Source organism: Geotrypetes seraphini, chromosome 1 (genome assembly GCF_902459505.1).
Source record: "Geotrypetes seraphini chromosome 1, aGeoSer1.1, whole genome shotgun sequence".
In the NCBI taxonomy this organism is placed as follows: domain Eukaryota; kingdom Metazoa; phylum Chordata; class Amphibia; order Gymnophiona; family Dermophiidae; genus Geotrypetes; species Geotrypetes seraphini.
In genome coordinates, this window is record NC_047084.1 from 488,743,905 (window position 1) to 488,760,035 (window position 16,131).

Genomic DNA, 16,131 nt, shown 5'->3' on the forward strand with positions numbered 1-16,131 from the left:
AACAAATTTGTCCCCATCCTGTCCCCACAAGTTCTGTCCTTGTCCCTGCCCCATCCCTGCAAGCTCTGTCCTCATCTGCCCAAACCTCAAACACTTATGGTTTGCATATGAAGACAGAAATTGCAAGGATGGGACGGGAATGGAGATAGATCCAGCAGGGATGGGAACAAATTTGTCCCTATGTCATTCTCTAGTTCTTTTCTAAGGTGGTGAAGGAGTTCTGTCAACCTGTTAAATGTTCTGCTAACATTCTTCTCCAAACTGCATGGCCATCCTGGAGAAAGTGAACTATACACCTTGGACTGCAAGCGAGCCTTAGCCTTCTATCTGGAGCAGACTAAAGCCCGTAGACAGTCCACCCAGCTTTTTATTTCTTTTGATCCCAACAGGATGAGGGTAGCCATTTGTAAATGCACAATCTCCAACTGGCTGGCAGACTGCATCTCTTTTGCTTATGCCCAAGCTGGGCTGACTCTCTGGAGGGTCATGTCATGGCTCATGTCAAAGCCATGGCTGCATTGGTAGCCCACCTGAGGTCAGCCTGTATCAAAGAGATTTGCAAGGCTGCAACATGATCTTCAGTCTACACATATTTGCATCTCACTACTTTCTCAAGCAGAGTACCTGACACAACATCAGTCAAACAGTATTACAGAATCTGTTTGGTGTCTAGAATCCAACTCCACTATCCTAGGCCCATTATTTCTGTTCCAGGCTGCACCTTTAGAACCAGTTAGTTTTGATTTCAGGTTGTTTAGGTCTTGCTATTTGTCCTAGTGTTGTTTTCAGGGAGTCTGGTAGCTAGGGATTCCCAGTTGTAAGATGAAATGAGCTGTTTGTCCTTGGAGACAGCAAAGTTACTTTCCTGTAGCAGGGGTTCTCTCAGGATAGTGAGCAAATTATTTTCACAAATTTTCCCTCCCTTTGGAGTTGTCTTTCCCAGTTATGTCATTAGACTACTGGTCCCTCACTCACATATTAGGTGGGAAAGCACCTGCACATGCACTGTGGGATGCTGCCAAAGGCCTTTTAAAGAGACGGAGCACTAGGCAGCATCCGCACAGGGCTCTGTTGGATGATTTAACCCAGTTGTGAAAATGATTGGCCTGCTGTCCTCAGAGAACACCTGCTACAAGTAAATAACTTTGCTTTCCCTATGAATCCGTGAGTGCAAAATGATATGTCCAGTGTTTTTGAATAGTTTAGAGCTGACCCACAGTGTAGAGTGGTACTTAAGATTTAACATAAGCTAGTTGAAACAGAAAAGTTTTTTTTTTTTCTTTAGATATCAGATAGAGAGAAAGGAATCTTTTTAGATGTTTGCAGGAAACTTATTCTACAGGGTGGGATCAAAAAGATTGTAAAACTGAAATGACAAGAAGCCTGCTTGGAAGTGATGGCTTGGAGGAGGGTGTACAACTGGAGACAAATAGAATCAAAGCAGACATTAGCAAAGAAGAGGCGGGGCAGCCACGAACATGTTTATAGGTAGAGGTTACCTGTCTTTTTTTAAGAAATCAGCTTAACAACCAAGTATCAAGTTTTTCTAGATTAAAACATGTCATAAAGTGAAACCTTTTGCATTTAGATGTGTTTGTATGTTATTTTGTACACAGATTGCCCTAATTTGGAAGATTCTATACCTCATCTACACTCTTCTGCTACTGATCTAAAACCAGGCTCAAAGCTCAGTCTTTTCTGTGACCCAGGCTTCCAGATTGTAGGGAGTTTCATTCAGCAGTGTCTCAACCTCGGACAGTGGAGTCAGCCTCTTCCACGCTGTGAAAGTAGGTGAATACTCGTTAGGTACTGCACAATGTCAGAAAAGTTCTTGTACATCCAGGTGTGACAAAACACTATCAGGATTTTGCCATTCCAATTGCCCATCTTTTTTATAAATCAAACAATGTCACTCAACATCATTAATATGATTCTAAAACTTTATTTTTCTATATTACTGTCAGTATACAAAGTACTGCACAATATAAAAATAGGCTAGACATATGCAAACCAGCGCATTGCCTGCATATTGTTAACAATTAATACAATCAAAATGTATATGAGTTTTCTTTTCTCTATTAGCTGATAAATTATTCAATAAAGTTTCTTTCTTACTATAAATAAGAATATACCCCCACTTTTACTAAGCCGCGGTAGAGGTTTCTACAGCAGCCCGGAGCGCTAAATGCTCTGACGTTGCTAGGACTCTCATAGGAATTCTGTGAGCGTCGGAGTAGCATTGGAGCATTTAGCGCTCCGGGCTGTGGTAGAAACCTCTACTGTGGCTTAGTAACAGCAGGAGTTATATGGATGTATAAAGATATAGATATATTTGTGACTTGGAAGTTTCCTCCTGTTTCATTTTACTTTACAGCTGAATCAGAACTTGGATTACTGTACTGTGAGTCTTGGTGTGAATTAGCCTGAGGTTTTTGTAACTATTTTTTCCTTAGTGTCCTTACCAGACCAGTCCAGAACCTATGGGTTGTGCTTTTCAGCTAGCAGATTTAGAGGCAGAGATTGTAGAATTCTGAATTCTACCCTATAAGGACACCATGACAGGCTGACTGCAATTTCTAAACTGATTTGTTATGGATATTCCTGGGCTAACTAGAGAGCTTTATTCCAGTTGAGCAGGGAGCGATTCTAATTAGTTTTCAACTCTGGAAAAAGAATTTTATTGGCAATTAACAATCTTTTTTTAACTGACAAATCTGTATCACCTGGTAGACTGGTATAGTTCCTTACGGATGGATATTATACCTCACTGCTACCAGCAGGTGGAGACTGAGATCAAACTTGTATATCAATATAGCTTCAACCCTAATAATCCAGTCTTCCTCAGTCTCCGGTAGCAGGTAGTAAGGCTAATTCGGCTCCCCTTTTAGAACTGCTGGAACTTTGTTTGTGGACTCCTGGTTCCCTTTTAGTGCTGGATTGAGCTTGGATGGGTCCTGTTTGGGGATCCGTCCGACCTCGGGGGTCCCTCCCCCACCTTCTCACATTTTTGTAGAGGTGCCTCAGTTGGTGGCCTGGTCCCCTGGTTGGTCAGCCCTCCAGCTTTGAGAGCCGTGGAGTCTGTTCTGTAAAAAAAAAAAATCCTGAGGTATGCTAATTTCCCTTTAACACTGCCTTTTTACTGTATTTTCTCATCTAACCGGCACTTTTCTTCAAGGTTTTCAGCACAATGAGCACTTTTAAAGGGAAAGAATGTTCATTGTGCTCCAGACACGAAGTACTCGCGGCTGGCCTGTGCAAGCATTGTGCAGGCCAGAGCAGTGGGGTAGATGCCGGTGGCCAGGGCACCCCGCTGCATATACCTCACGAGTTGGCTTCGGATTGCAGGGAAGCCCGGGCTTCCCCCGATGCCCATGCGGAGGGTTCCCCAGCCGCCAACAGTCAGGGAGAAAAGGATTCCCTTGCCGCCAGAATAGCTAGGATTCCCTTTTCACATCGGTCAGTTCCTCGGCCTCAGTGTCGGGAAAGTCCCAGGCTTTTCAGATGTGGCAGGCAGCAGGAGCTCCGATTTTGGCGGTTTCAGATTCAATTTCAACGGGAACTTCCTCCTTCATCTCAGTTACCTCAGGTGACCTTCCCCCTGTTCTGGAAATAGAGGGGCAAGGTATGACAGGGTCCCCTGCTGGGGCAGGGAGTCCCTTGGGGCCACCGGGGGTCTTTCCCCCTGAATTTAGGTTAGCACTTTGTAAAGCTTATGTGCTGGCGGCTGGAGGTTCCGTGTCTACTCCAGGGGTCTCGGGTGGGGGGGGGGTTGCCCTCGATGTCTTCCCCGGCGTGGCCCCACACAGTGGTGGTTTTGCCCCCTCTAATCCTCTTTCATCCAAACGCCCAAGGGTCTCTTGGGATGAGGATTTTTGGCCAGAGGAGCAAGATGTAATTGATGAGGACCCTGGACCCTTGGGGAGATTTCCAGGATCCTCTTGGGGGGTCAGATTCCGCCAGCGAGGGGGTTCGAACACCCCCTAGCTGGCGAAAATGTGGCTGTGGTGCGCATTTATCAGCAGGAAGAGCTTCATGAGTTAATTCTTCAGGTCTCCTTGGTTTTGCACTTTATGGACATCGTATCCAAGCCCCCATATACGGTGGACTCCTTGCTTAAGGGGGGATCCACTATGCTTCCCGCTTTTTTCATAAGCATAAGGATATTCGGGATATTATGCTCGCACAGCGGTAGGTGCCGGAAGTCCCTTTTCGTTTTGCGTGCTCCTTGGCCCGCCTGTATCCCATTCCTGAAGGTGATAGGGACACTCTGAAGTCACCCATGGTGGACGAGGTGGTCTCGGCCATCTCTAAGAGGCATAGCGTGCCTGTTGAGAGCGGTGCGGCCTTGAAGGACCCGGAGGAGCATAAGTTTGAGTTCCTCCTTAAACAGAGTTTTGATGTGACAACTCTGTTGGTCCAGGCGGCGATGTGTGGCAGGCTAGTGGCTCGGGCGTGTTTTTGTTGAGCCCAGCATGTGCTTGACAGTAAATCTGAGAATTGGGACTTGCTAAAGCATGAAGTTGCCAAAATTGAATTGGGTGCTTCTTATCTCTCGGATGCCATGTTTGACCTCTTTCGAGCTTCTGCCAAGTCTTTGGCCTTTCGAGTGTCAGCATGCCGTACCTTGTGGCTTCACGCTTGGTCGGTGGATTTGGCATCCAAAGCTAAGTTGACAAAGTTTTCTTTTAAAGGATCTTTCTTGTTTGGTGAGGACCTGAACAGGTTGGTTCAGACTCTCACTGATTCCAGAGTGCCTTGTTTGCCTGAGGATAGGCCTAGGCCGCTGGCTCAAGGTGGCACTGCTCATGGGCGTGATTTCTGCCGCTTCCACCCTGGTAGAGGGGCTGCCTTTTTTCCATATGCTGGACTCTCTAGAAGCAGATTCTTCCAGCGCATGCAGTCCTTTCATGGGGCCTGCCGGGGTGCGGGTAGTGCCCCCGCTGGGTCCCCTTTCACCTGTCCTACCCAATGACTCCAGGCCAGCGGCCGTCTTGGTTCCGGTGTGCGCCCATCTGAGGGATTTTTATCCAAAGTGGGCAGATATCACGTCCAATCAGTGGGTTCTGGAGGTGATTCAGGATGGCTATGCTCTGGAGTTCGCCCAGTCCTTAGACCGTTTTCTCACTTCTCCCTTGCAGGTGGCATGGAAGCAGCAGGCCTTTCACCAGACCCTTCAAAGATTGTTAGATCTCTGTGCGGTGGTTCCAGTTCCCCCACAGGAGTGGGGCACAGGTTGGTGCTCAATTTACTTTGTGGTGCCAAAGAAAGAAGGGACTTTTCTGCTCATCCTGGATTTGAAGGAGGTCAACAGGGCTCTTCACGTGCCTTCTTTCCGCATGGAAACTCTGCCGTCTGCAATTCTGGCGGTTCAGCAGGGAGAGTTTCTGACCTCTCTAGATCTGACCACGGCCTACTTGCATATTTCTATTCGGCCTCCCATCATCATTTCCTGCGTTTTGTGATCGTGGGGCAACATTATCAGTTCTGTGCACTTTCCTTTGGTCTGGCCACGGCTCCACGGACGTTCACCAAGGTGATGGTGGTCATCATTGCGGCATTGCGAAAAGTGGACATTCTAGTTCATCCCTACCTGAACAACTGGTTGATTTGAGCCAACTCGTTCCAGGAGAGCACCTGGGTCACGGTTCGGGTGGTGGAGTTTCTGCAGTCGCTGGGATAGGGTAGTCAACCTTGCCAAGAGCCAATTGTCTCCATCTCAGTGCCTGGAATATCTATGGGTGCTGTCTGACACCTCCATGGGAAAGATCTTCCTTCCGGAGGCCTGGATAAGCAAATTGCAATCTCAGATTCACCTGCTTATGGTGGCCTGGTGTCCTTGGGCACAGGATTTCCTCCAAATCTTGGGGTCAATGGCGGCCTCCCTCAATATGAGGTGGTCACGGGCCCACATGCATTCTCTTCAATATGCTCTTCTTCGGAGGTGGTCGCCTCAGAGGCACAGTTTGAATCACCCTGTTTCGCTTCTGGGCTTAGCTCGGGGCAGTCTTCATTGGTGGCTCCAGACCCCCATTTTGTACAAGGGGCGAGTCTGGATCAGCCACAGTGGATGGTGCTGCTCACGAATGCTAGTCTTCTCGGTTCGGGGGCTCAGTGTCTAGGTCACTCAGCTCCGGGCATCTGATAGATGGAGGAAGCTTCTTGGTTGATCAATGTCTTAGAGACCAGAACCATCCATCTGGCGTTGCTAGCCTTCCAGTCCTTTTTGATGGGCAAGTCAGTCAGGGTTCTGTCAGACAATTCCATGGCGGTGGCCTATGTCAATCATCAGGGGGGCACCAGGAACATTCTGGTGGCACAGGAGGCGACTCTGCTCATGGTCTGGGTGGAGTCACACCATCACGTTTGGCTCAATTTTATCACTGTTTTGTAGAGTGAAGGATACTGTCCTTTTGCTTAAAGTACAGAGAAAAAATGTAGAAAACTTTACACTCCAAAATTACGCTCTCTGGTAGCCCACACAGTCTGCTTACCAGAGGAAAAAAAACCAGCCATGGAAAACATCCAAAAGACACATTTGTTTCAAGCCACTTCCATTTGCTCTGGCCAAATCTCAGCTGCAGCACTGTTGTCTTCCACGATCATAGCCTCACCCGACTCTGAAGAAAAGAATCCTGAAGGAAGGTTTCCTTCAACTGGCTCCTCTCTCATTTCCCAATCAGGGCTGCTTGCCTGGTCTGGGGTAAGCTCTGTCCCGTTCTGAGCTTCCTGTTGCTCCTCCCGTCCTGTTCCCTGCTCTCTGCTGAGCCTCACTTTAAGCTGAGGAAAAAACACATACCCTTGGCTTCAGTGGGAGGAAGGGCTTTCCTTTCCTTCCTCAGCCTGGGACATTTCTCTGAGGAAAAACTGTCTTGTCTGTCTTCTGCCTTACAGGAACTGGATAATAGTAGGGCAGAGATCTGTTTTGCTTTGGCACTGCCATAGGTAAGGTAAACCTTTCCTGTTCTGTCCCAGTCTGATCTTCACTGCTCATAGGGTAGTCAGCTAAATTACTGTCATGGGCTCTGACCTGGTCTGCCCTTCTGCACCGGGGTTTGTATGATTTCCTATATTTCCCTGTGATAAACTTTGGGATTGCTGTAGGTTTGTCACAATATGTGTTCTAAGCCTTTATCATTAAATATATTTTATTGAGCAAATACAATCAAAATCAAGAACAAAGAACAACAAAGTAGCTCAAAATTGTATACAAAAACCATCAAACCCACCCTACCAACCCAACCCATCCCCCCACCCTTCCCCTCTCACTGATGCTAAACAAAATGAGGTAAATAAAAGAATAATACCCTAGCAGTTCAAAAGGCGGCAACGAGCCACCGGAGATAATGTAGACCAAAAAGGCTCCCAAATTCATTGGAAGGCCCGTCCAGGCAAGAAAGAAATTCTTCAAGCTTTGCTTGGTCTTTCTTCATGTTATTCACACCATCCGGGGTGTCTACTCTATTGCAGATTTTGGTATCATTTGCAAAGAGGCAAATCTTACATGACAGCCCTTCAGCAATATCACTTATAAAAATATTAAAAAGAACAGGCCCTAGAACAGAACTTTGAGGCACACCACAGGTAATATCCCTTTCCTCAGAGCGATCTCCATTGACCATTATCCTCTGTCATCTTCTACTCAACCAGTTCCTGACCCAGTCTGTCACTTTGGGGCCCATCCTGAGGGAACTCAGTTTATTTATTAGACGTTTATTTGGAACACTGTCAAAGGCTTTGCTAAAATCTAAATACACCACATCTAGCGAACTCCATCTATCCAATTCTCTGGTCACCCAGTCAAAGAAATTGATCAGATTTGTCTGACAAGACCTACCTCTAGTGAATCCATGTAGCCTCCAGTCCTGTAATCCACTGAATTCCAGAAACTTCACCATTCTCTTAAAAGAATTTCTCTTAATTTGCTTACCACAGAAATCACTGACTGGCCTGTAATTCCCTACTTCTTCCATACTTCCACTTTTGTGTAGAGGGACAACATCTGCCCTTCTCCAGTCCTCTGGTACCAATCCCAACTCTAGAGAAGCATTGAAAAGGTCAGTCAGCGGAGCCACCAGAACTTCCCTAAGTTCCTTCAGCACCCTCGGATGTACACCATTCGGCCCCATTGCTTTGCCTACCTTTAATTTAGCTAGCTCCTCATGAACACAACACTCTGAAAATCGATCAGGGTCTTCCACTCCTCCATCCCTATTCATGAACAGAACAGAAATATTTGTTAAGCAATTCAGCCTTTAAGAACATAAGAACATAAGAAATGGCTTCGCCGGATCAGACCCTAGGTCCATCCAGTCCAGCGACCCGCACCTGCGGAGGCCAAGCCAGGTGTTCCCTGCTGAGAAACCTTGTTTACTCGTATCCCCAATGTGATTTGCAAGAAGGTGTGCATCCAACTTGCCCTTGAATCCCAGAATGTTGGTCTCCATCACGACCTCCTCAGGGAGAGCATTCCAAGCGTCCACCAATCGTTGTGCGAAACAGAATTTCCTAATATTTGTCCTGGGCCTGGTGCCCCTCAGTTTCAGTCCATGACCTCTTGTCCGAGTCACATTTGACAATGTGAATAACGATGTTTCTTGCTCTATTTTGTCAAATCCTTTTAGTATTTTAAAAGTTTCTATCATGTCTCCTCGCAGTCTTCTCTTCTCGAGGGTGAACAATCCCAGTTTTCCGAGGCGTTCTTTGTAGCTCAAATTCTCGATACCTTTTTGTTATCAGCTTCTACATATTTCTCCCCTTCACTTTTGAGTCTCACAATGCCACTTTTACACTTCTTCCTTTTACTGATATATCTGAAAAATGTCTTATCTTCCCATTTTTCCATATCAGCTATTTTTTTCTTCCAGTTGTATCTTTGCTTTCCTGACTATTCGACCAGCCTCTCTTAACTTTTCCAGATATTTTTCCTCTCTTCCTCTTTCTGCGATCTTTTGTAGTTTGTGATAGAGAATGACACGGTGGCGGTTTACCCGCGGCCACCGCATTTTAGCCGCGGGTCACCCGCCGAAAACGGGGAAGAAAACTAGCAGTCGCTGCGGCGACGGGGACAAGGCCATTCACCGCCCGCGGGGCGGTGAATGGTCTTGTCCCCGCAGTGAGGCATGAAGGATCGCGCGGTCCCCGCAGCTCACACCCGCCTGCCCAATCGATTCTAGTGTTTAGCCAGCTCTCTCCCTTCTCCTCACCTTAGTTTGTAGATTTTCTTTTTCGGCGACCCGCACGCTATCAGAAAGCCGCGCACGCGCGGCTGCTCAGTGTTCAATCTTCTGCTCTGACGCAACCGGAAACAGGAAGTTGCAGCAGAGCAGAAGATTGAACACTGAGCAGCCGCGCGTGCGGGTCGCCGAAAAAGAAAATCTACAAACTAAGGTGAGGAGAAGGGAGAGAGCTGGCTAAACACTAGAATCGATTGGGCAGGCGGGTGTGAGCTGCGGGAACCGTGCGATCGCTAGTGTTCCCGGCTCAAATTGGAAGGAGGGAGTGAAAGGGAAAGAGATTCTGGGCCAAGGGGATGAAGTCGGAAAGAAAAACCCACAGCAGGAAAGAAAGGGAAGGACTGGCAGGTGAGCCAGATGCTAGAAGCAGGGGGGGGGGAAGAAAGAGGGAAAAAAGCTAGATGGGGTTGAAAAGAAGAGACACACTGGTATGGAAGAGGAAGATAGGGGAAATCTGGACACAGGAAGGTAACAGAAAGAGGGGAAATTATGTGCATGGGGCATAGGGACAGAGACATAAAGGGGACATGCCATGGGGATGGTATATGGACACAGGGGGGGCAATGACAGATACATAGGGGAGATATTAGAAATGGAGAAAATAGGAGCACAGAAGCGAGATGGTTTGTGGGGATAGGACAGGGACCGAGCTTGCAGGCTCCAGTGGCTTGCACAAATTACATTGTAACGTGCCATGAAAATAAGAGGAAGGAAGGTAGATAGGCCACGCGAGAGGAGCTGAAGGGTAGTAGAAAGGAACAGATGGTAAAGGAGGGAGGGAGGGAAGGGTGGTGGTGGAAAGGAATAGAACAGACATTGAAGGAGGGTGGAGAGGAACAGACCCCCAAGGGAAATGTGGAAGACAGAGTGGGAAGAAGACAGATGCCAGACTATGCGGGAGCGGAGGGAAGAAGATGGGTGCTAGACCAATTGGGGGGGGGGTTAAGGGAGAGGCACAGTAACAGCAAATGGAAGACGCAGAGAGAAGACACACAGTGGATGGAAGGAATTCAATGAGAAGATGTGGAAAGCAGAAACCAGACAACAAAGGTAGAAAAAAAAATTATATTTATTTATTTATTTTTTGCTTTAGGATAAAATAGTATATTAGTTGTGTTGATAAAAATTTATAAACAAAGCCCTGCCAGCTGAACATCTCTTTCTCTAGTTCAGCAGCAGGAACTTTGATTTATAAGAAAGGAATAAGCTAAATATTACAGTACTAAGGCTTATATGGATGCAGCGGGGACGGTGACGGGGCGGTGAATGGGATGGCAGTGGCGGTGACGGGGCAGTGAAAGGGATGGCGGTGACGGTGACGGGGCGGTGAAGGGAACGGCGGTGACGGGGCGGTGCAGAGGATGGAGGGCCGGTGACGGGGCGGTGACGGGGACAGATTTTTTCCCCGTGTCATTCTCTAGTTTGTGAAAGCTAATCTCTTATCCTTTACCTTCTCAGCAACTACTTTTGAGAAGCAAAGTGGCTTTCTTTTCTTCTTACTTTTGTTTACTTGCCTCCAAAAATGGATTGTTGCCCTTACAGTTTTGCCCACTGCTTTTCTACTCCTTCCAGTCGTTTCCTTTCAGACAACAATTCCTTGCCGTAATCCTTCGTCTGAACAAAGTTTGTTTTTTATTTAAGTCTAGAACCTTTACTTTTGAATGAGCCCTTTCTATACCCATCTTAATGTTAAACTGTACCATGCGGTGATCACTGGATGCTAGATAATCACCCACTATAATGATCGCGGCAAGAGGGTGCCCAACAATCTCCTGTCGACAAAAACTGCGATCGCCAGCAGGAAGGTGCTTAACCCTTCCTGCCAACAGAACCCGCCCCCCCGAGGATCGCTGGCAGGAGGGTGCCTAACTCCTCCTGCCGGACCCCCCAACGGCCCCCACTAAGATCCCTGGCAGGAGGGTTTCCAACCCCTCCTGCATGACCCCTCAATGGCCCCCCTCCGAAGATCGCCGGCAGGAGGGTGCCCAACTCCTCCTGCCGGACCCTCAAACAGCCCCCCTAAGATCGCCGGCAGGAGGGGTACCCAACCCCTCTTGCTGGATCCCCCCAATGAAACCCCTCACCCCATAACCCCTACTTGGGCTTACCTCCAATTTGGCCAGACAGTTCCTCGCACTGTCCAGCCAGCAGGCCCGCCTCCAACCAAATTAGGCGGGCCCATCCCTCCACTGCCCAACTCACAGGATCCTAGGGCCTGATTGGCCCAAGCGCCTAGTCACCCAGTCAAAGAAATTGATCAGATTTGTCTGACAAAAAGAGCTACCTCTAGTGAATCCATGTTGCCTCCAGTCCTGTAATTCACAGGATTCCAGAAACTTGACCATTCTCTGTTTTAAAAGCATTTCCATTAATTTTCTTACTACAGAAATCAGGCTTACCGGCCTGTAATTCCCTACTTCTTCCTTACTTCCACTTTTGTGTAGAGGGACTACATCCGCTCTTCTCCAGTCCTCTGCTACCACTCCCGACTCTAGAGACTCATTGAAAAGGTCAGTCAGCAGAGCTACCAGAACTTCCCTAAGTTCCTTCAGTACCTTCGGATGTACACCATCTGGCCCCTATCGCTTTGTCTACCTTTATTTTAGCTAGCTCCTCACAAACACAACCCTCTGAAAATCGATCAGGGTCTAATACTCCTCCATCCTTACCACTTGATGGATTGTATGTAGAAGTTATTTTTTCAACCTACACATATTTCACAAAACTATATGTATAACAGTTGCTAGTTAAGGAGCTAAACTCCTCAAGTCTACCTGTTAAATTTTTTGGGTCATTTTGAAAACTAGAGGGTTAAGTACTGTTGTCTCCTCACATACTCCTATAAAGCCCTGACCAGCATGAGCAGGTTGCCGATACTTGTGTGTCTTGGAAGGTGGTGCAAAATCAGAAAGGAAAGTTTTTAAAAATATACATGTAATCACATGTAAAATCAGGAATACACATATATATTTATAGACCACCCAAATCATACCCAGAATATATTCCTTTTGAATCTGTATCCCACAGCATTTACAGCATTGTAAAATCGACATTTACATGTCTGTGCATTTTATGTGTATATACGCCTCTGTTTATACATGTATGCTGCACTACTGTTCTAAAATGATCTCTGTTTGGTGTATGATTTGAATATCCTGTGCTAATCACAGTGTGTGTGCTGAAGTTAGTCTTCAAAAGGAAACCACGTACAGTTTTACTTCAAAATGAATAGCTGCAAAATATGCATGATAAATGTTCACTTATATGGCTGCTGAACAGGGTCAAAATGGCATGTGTACATTTTAAAATAAAATGTGTGTGTACTGTTTTAACCCCCGCTTGTTCATGGAAACACTTCTTTTTTTTAAGCTGATATGAAATCCTACACATTCTTTTAACTGGATAGAGGAAGGACTTTTGTTCATATAGGCCAGTTTCTTCAGGTAAATACCTATGCACCCTTATAAACTGTTCTTTCTTGTTCTTTAGTGCTATGAGGAACAACTGTTACATCAGGCTTTCTCAGCAGTTCTGTTTTAGCTTTACCAGTATTAAGCAATGGTCACAGTGTCCATTTCATAAACTGATTCTGAAGCTGAAACTGAAACTGAAGCTTCTTTGCTTCAGGGATAAGCTGCGGAGTCCCTCCACCTTTGGATAATGGATTTTATTCTGCTGAAGACTTCTATGCTGGCAGCACAGTCACCTACCAGTGTAACAATGGTTATTATTTACTGGGAAATTCGAGGATGTTCTGCATAGACTCTGGAAACTGGAGTGAGACAGCACCCTCATGTCTTGGTGAGAAACAGTATCTAAAGCAGAACTGTTTTCAGCTCAAATTATAATTATGTGGGTTATGGTCGGAAGCCCTTAGCAACAGCTGTCATGTTCTGTTTGATTTTGATTCTGATCAAGCAGTTTTCTCTTGTTCCTTTGGGCTTCCAGGCCAATTGGAACCAGAGTCTGGATATGGCACCATGAGCTTTCAGTCACATTTATCCAGCAATTTTTTTCCCCTGTATTAAGTCCCTTCATAACTTCCTTTTGCCTAGTCCAAAGCTTTTCAAACTGGATCTTGAACCCAAATCTGTGTTTGGTGACACGATCTGGATGAGTGCTCTATAGGACATCATTGTCCTACACCACCTGGGAGTCATGTATTTTTTTGTAGCCATGATCCCAAAATGTGAATTGGGAACATGGCCACAAAAAGATTGGCAAGCACACTGACCTAGTCATTGCAAAGATAGCTCTTGTATAGAAGGTAAACAAGGCTTTCTTCAAAATTTGTAATTATGAATCCTAAATCCAACCTGCAGAGTGAGCAGCCAGTGGTTACTGGGCTGAAATAAGCAGTAGGGGAGCCGCTTCTCAAAAAACCTTTGCTGGATCCCATCTGCCCGTCCAACTATCGCCCTGTCTCCCTTATTCCGTTCCTATCTAAGATACTTAAGTGTGCTGTTCTCTGTCACTGCCTGGACTTCCTTTCAACTCGACAGATTCTCGATCCTCTACAATCTAGTTTTCGTCCCCAACACTCCATAAAGACTACCTTCATTAAAGTCTACAGTGACTTGTTCATGGCCAGATCTAAGGGCATTTACTCGATCCTCATCCTTCTTGACCTGTCTGCTGCCTTTGATAGTGTTAATCACAGCTTACTCCTTCATACATTGTCCCCACTTGGATTCCGTTAATCTTTCCTCTCCTAGTTTGCCTCCTACCTTTCCCAATGAACCTTTAGTGTATGTGTTGGTGGGTCCTCTTCTGCTGCTACCCCGCTAGCGGTTGGCGTACCCCAGGGTTCTGTCTTAGGACGTCTTCTCTTCTCTCTCTACACCTCTTTTCTTGGTGCCCTGATCTACTCCAATGGTTTCCAGTATCGCATATATGTTGATGACTCCCATATCTACCTCTCTACACCTGAAATTTCACCTAAAGTCCAAGAAAAAGTCTCTACCTGTTTGGCTGACATTGCTGCATGGATGTCCTGTCATCATCTGAAACTGAATATGTCCAAGACTGAGCTGCTCCTCTTTCCTCCTCAACCCTCTACTCCTCATCCTCCTTTCTCCATCTTGGTAAATAATACTGTCATTATTGCAGTCTCCTGCTCGCAACCTTGGAGTCGTCTTTGATTCCGACCTCTCATTTTCTACACATATCCAACAAGCTGCTAAAGCTGCTAAGACCTGTTGCTTCTATCTTTTCAATATCACTAAAATTCACCCCTTCCTCTCTGAGCACACTACCCAGACCCTTCTCCACGCTTTCGTAACCTCACGCTTAGATTACTGCAATCTACTTCTAACTGGTCTCCCGCAGTGTCGCCTTTCCCCCTTGCAATCTGTGCAAAACTCTGCTGCACAACTCATCTTCTACCAACTTTGCTACACTCATGTCACCCCTCTCCTTAAGTCACTTCACTGGCTCCTTATCCACCATCGCATACAGTTCAAGCTCCTATTGCTGATCTACAAATGTGTTCATTCTGCTGCCCTTCAATATCTCTCTTCTCTCCTTATACACCTCCCAGAGAACTCCGTTTCTCAGATAAGCCGCTCTTAGCTGTACCTTTCTCCTCCACTGCCAATTCCATACTTCGTTCCTTTCATCTAGCTGCCCCCTATGCCTGGAATAAATTACCTGAGTTTGTCCACCAAGCCTCTTCCCTTACCTTGTTTAAAAGCAGACTGAAAACCCACCTTTTTGATAAAGCCTTCAATCCTTAACCCTACTTCTCTGCCCTCCAACCCAGCCAGCTGATTAACCGTTCCCCTTAACTGTATCCATGCCATCCTGTTTGTCTGTCTTGACTGTTTAAATTGTAAGCTCTTTGTGATGCTGTACAGTGCTGCATATGTCTGATAGCGCTATAGAAGTAATTAATAGTAGTTGTAGCCATGGTGGACACAGATGGCCAGAGCTCACCTATAGCTACACCAAACTTCAGGCCTACCCAGCAGCAACCCACTCTTTTGGTAGCTGATGAAGATCTCCAAGCCCTGCCAGCTGAATACCTCTCCCTATGATGCTCAAAACTCTGCAACCTTGCTTGGTAGTCAGGGTCAGCTTCATGAACCGCTGATGCTAGTATTTATGCATGCTCAGTTTTCATGCATGCACTGAAAACTGCATGTGCCCTGAAAACTGATGTCATTGTGGCACAGAGCTGCTGCTGACTGCAAAGCTGAGCTGCAGAGTTCTAAGCACTGTCAGGGGAAGTTCTTCGCTTGGAGGGGGTTTAGCGATCTTCACCAGCTCAAGAAATTAATGTTTTAAGTTGAGTGGGAAAAAGTGCTGTGAGAGGCAGGGAAGCATTGAAGAACAGGGAATGATTTGGGGGAGCATAGAGGGTATTCTGTACCTACTCCCACCCAAAATCTGCCATCTGGCTACACTACTGGAAGTAAGTCATCGGAAATCTTTTGCGAGCTCTACATGGTTTAACATTGATCACTTGTCTTAGATTAAATCTTTGGGATAAGCATGATTCATCCATTCTGTGCTCTAATCTAATAATCATATTCCTTCCAGATGTGGATGAATGCGCCGTTGGATCAGACTGTGATGAGCATGCTTCTTGTCATAATAACAATGGATCTTATGTTTGTACCTGCATCCCCCCTTACACAGGAGATGGAAAATCCTGTGCAGGTATTTCCTTTAGTTCAGCTCTAGCAAGACATTAGGAAGGTACTTTAATAAACCATTTTTGTTCATAAAATGGGCTTTTATAAAGGTTAGGCATGCCTACAAATACATGCAGTATAAGCTGGTGCATATTTGGACAGCAAGCATAATATCTTTGCTTTCAGTCTAGATTCTATTTCTTTAGGATTTGTGCTCACATTTTATAAAGGCACATAAACGCCTATGGAACTTATTTTAGAAT

At 46.1% G+C, this 16,131-nt stretch overlaps 1 protein-coding gene across 2 annotated transcripts in view; it reads left to right on the forward strand.

Moving 5' to 3' along the window:
- The window catches only part of SVEP1 (sushi, von Willebrand factor type A, EGF and pentraxin domain containing 1), a 430,677-nt gene that overhangs the window by 280,046 nt on the left and 134,500 nt on the right, over nucleotides 1–16,131 (forward strand). For both annotated transcript variants that reach the window (XM_033926500.1, XM_033926511.1), the window contains exons 30-32: nucleotides 1,617–1,787; nucleotides 12,861–13,034; nucleotides 15,774–15,893. In XM_033926500.1, the coding sequence (XP_033782391.1) occupies nucleotides 1,617–1,787; nucleotides 12,861–13,034; nucleotides 15,774–15,893 (465 nt within the window). The remainder of the gene's footprint in view (nucleotides 1–1,616; nucleotides 1,788–12,860; nucleotides 13,035–15,773; nucleotides 15,894–16,131) is intronic.